The following is a 1,590-nucleotide window of genomic DNA, read 5'->3' on the forward strand; positions in this document are numbered from 1 at the left end:
ACACACACACACACACACACACACACACACACACACACACACAAGCAAAGCAAACAACTAAGCAGTTGGTTAATAGCCAGGCCGGTCACTCTTCTGTTGCATGTAAATCATCATTCCTTCTGACTCTGATAGAAAGCAGATACCCTGAGAATAAGGGAAAATCGCTACTTACCAATGAGAGCAATAAGTCCCCAGAACACTACCGAGGGCACCATGGCCGTGACGCTTATCCTTTGGGATCTGTTCTGGTTTGAAATAGAAACAGATTAGTTTTCAAACTTGAAGGTTACTTAACAGGAAGTCCCTGTCGTGCAAACAACACATTGACAAGCTTAGAATCATTTCCAATATAACGTCTGTCTCCCAGCTCCTTGACAGCATCTTGGCAGCCTCACGCATGCCTGCCCTGAGCATCACTTTAGCTTTAGTGTGCCTGCCTTTAGCATACACAGTGTGACTCCTGCACAGCACCCCTGCAGCCTGAAGCATGCATACCTTTAGCACACCCGGACAGTGTGACTCCCAGGAGATTTCAATTCACCATCACACCTTACTACCCCCCACACACTTAGCAGAGGGTGCTTGTATTCTGTCTCTTCTCAGATGGGTTCTTCCCCTGCTCTCCTTTCTGAAGCATGCTCCGTGTTTCACAAGATGCAAGCAAGGAAAGCTACCACTCACCTCCCTTGCAGTCTCCCAGAGAAGTCTTTGAAGAAGCCTTTAGTGGCAGCAACCTGTAGATTAAGATTTCACACAGAGATGGTCTTTAGAACATGTCCTATAGCATAGGTGTGACAGTTGGAGACTCCATCAGGCAGTGGCCCGCTGTGCCTCTGGCTTCCTTCAACTGAGCAGATTTCAGTGTGCCTTTGCCACTGAGAAGGAAGCTTTTAAACACCAGAACCTACACTCACCTGCCTCATCTACTTTTGTCCTGTAGCAGTGATTGGTAGAGGAGCTTTATATATGATTCAAAGGGCCTCTCTTTAAAGCATTGACCTCATTAGACCTGATTATAGTGGCACTTTGGATTTAGGTGGCTCCTTTAATAAAAGGACTTCAAAGTGTTTATTGACTACAATGAATTAATGAATCTAACGAACCCCCCAGGTTGCACTGGAGGCATCTACTTGGTGGATGGTTTCTGAATACCTAAAATGGTATTAGGCACACGTCTTCTGAATTTGAGTATAAGATGCTGATAATTAGCCTAGAAAGGAAAAATAAACAGGAAATGCTAGCACACTTCTGAATAGATAATTCACTTGAAATGCTGATTTCCACATTCCAGAATCATAGGATTCCCATGTAAAGATGTCATCCTATCTTAGGCCAGCATGTCTCTCAACTGTGATAGATGAGCTTGCCTCCTGGCCCCAGGTTCACCTCTAACAGGGTGGCTGTCTGTTGTAGAGAAGAAACACAAAGGCAGGGAGTAGCAATCTGAGTGTTCAATGTCCCATTATTTCTTGTGTGTGCATGCACATGCGTGTGTGCGGGGAGGCCACAGGTCAATATCCTCCATCTCCACCTTCTACATTATTTTCTGAAACAGGGTCTCTCACTGAATCAGAAGTTCACTAATTAGGC

General features: G+C 45.1%; 1 protein-coding gene across 1 annotated transcript in view; it reads right to left on the reverse strand.

Moving 5' to 3' along the window:
- Lyg2 (lysozyme g2) overlaps window positions 1-938 on the reverse strand; it is a 10,788-nt gene extending 9,850 nt beyond the window's left edge. The window contains exons 1-2 of the mRNA XM_021199272.1: window positions 682-938; window positions 173-245 (exon numbers count right to left, since the gene is read on the reverse strand). Of these exons, the coding sequence (XP_021054931.1) occupies window positions 173-215 (43 nt within the window). The 5' untranslated portion in view covers window positions 216-245; window positions 682-938. The remainder of the gene's footprint in view (window positions 1-172; window positions 246-681) is intronic.
- Window positions 939-1,590: the final 652 nt, after the last annotated feature.

Source organism: Mus pahari, chromosome 5 (genome assembly GCF_900095145.1).
Source record: "Mus pahari chromosome 5, PAHARI_EIJ_v1.1, whole genome shotgun sequence".
Taxonomy (NCBI): Eukaryota; Metazoa; Chordata; class Mammalia; order Rodentia; family Muridae; genus Mus; species Mus pahari.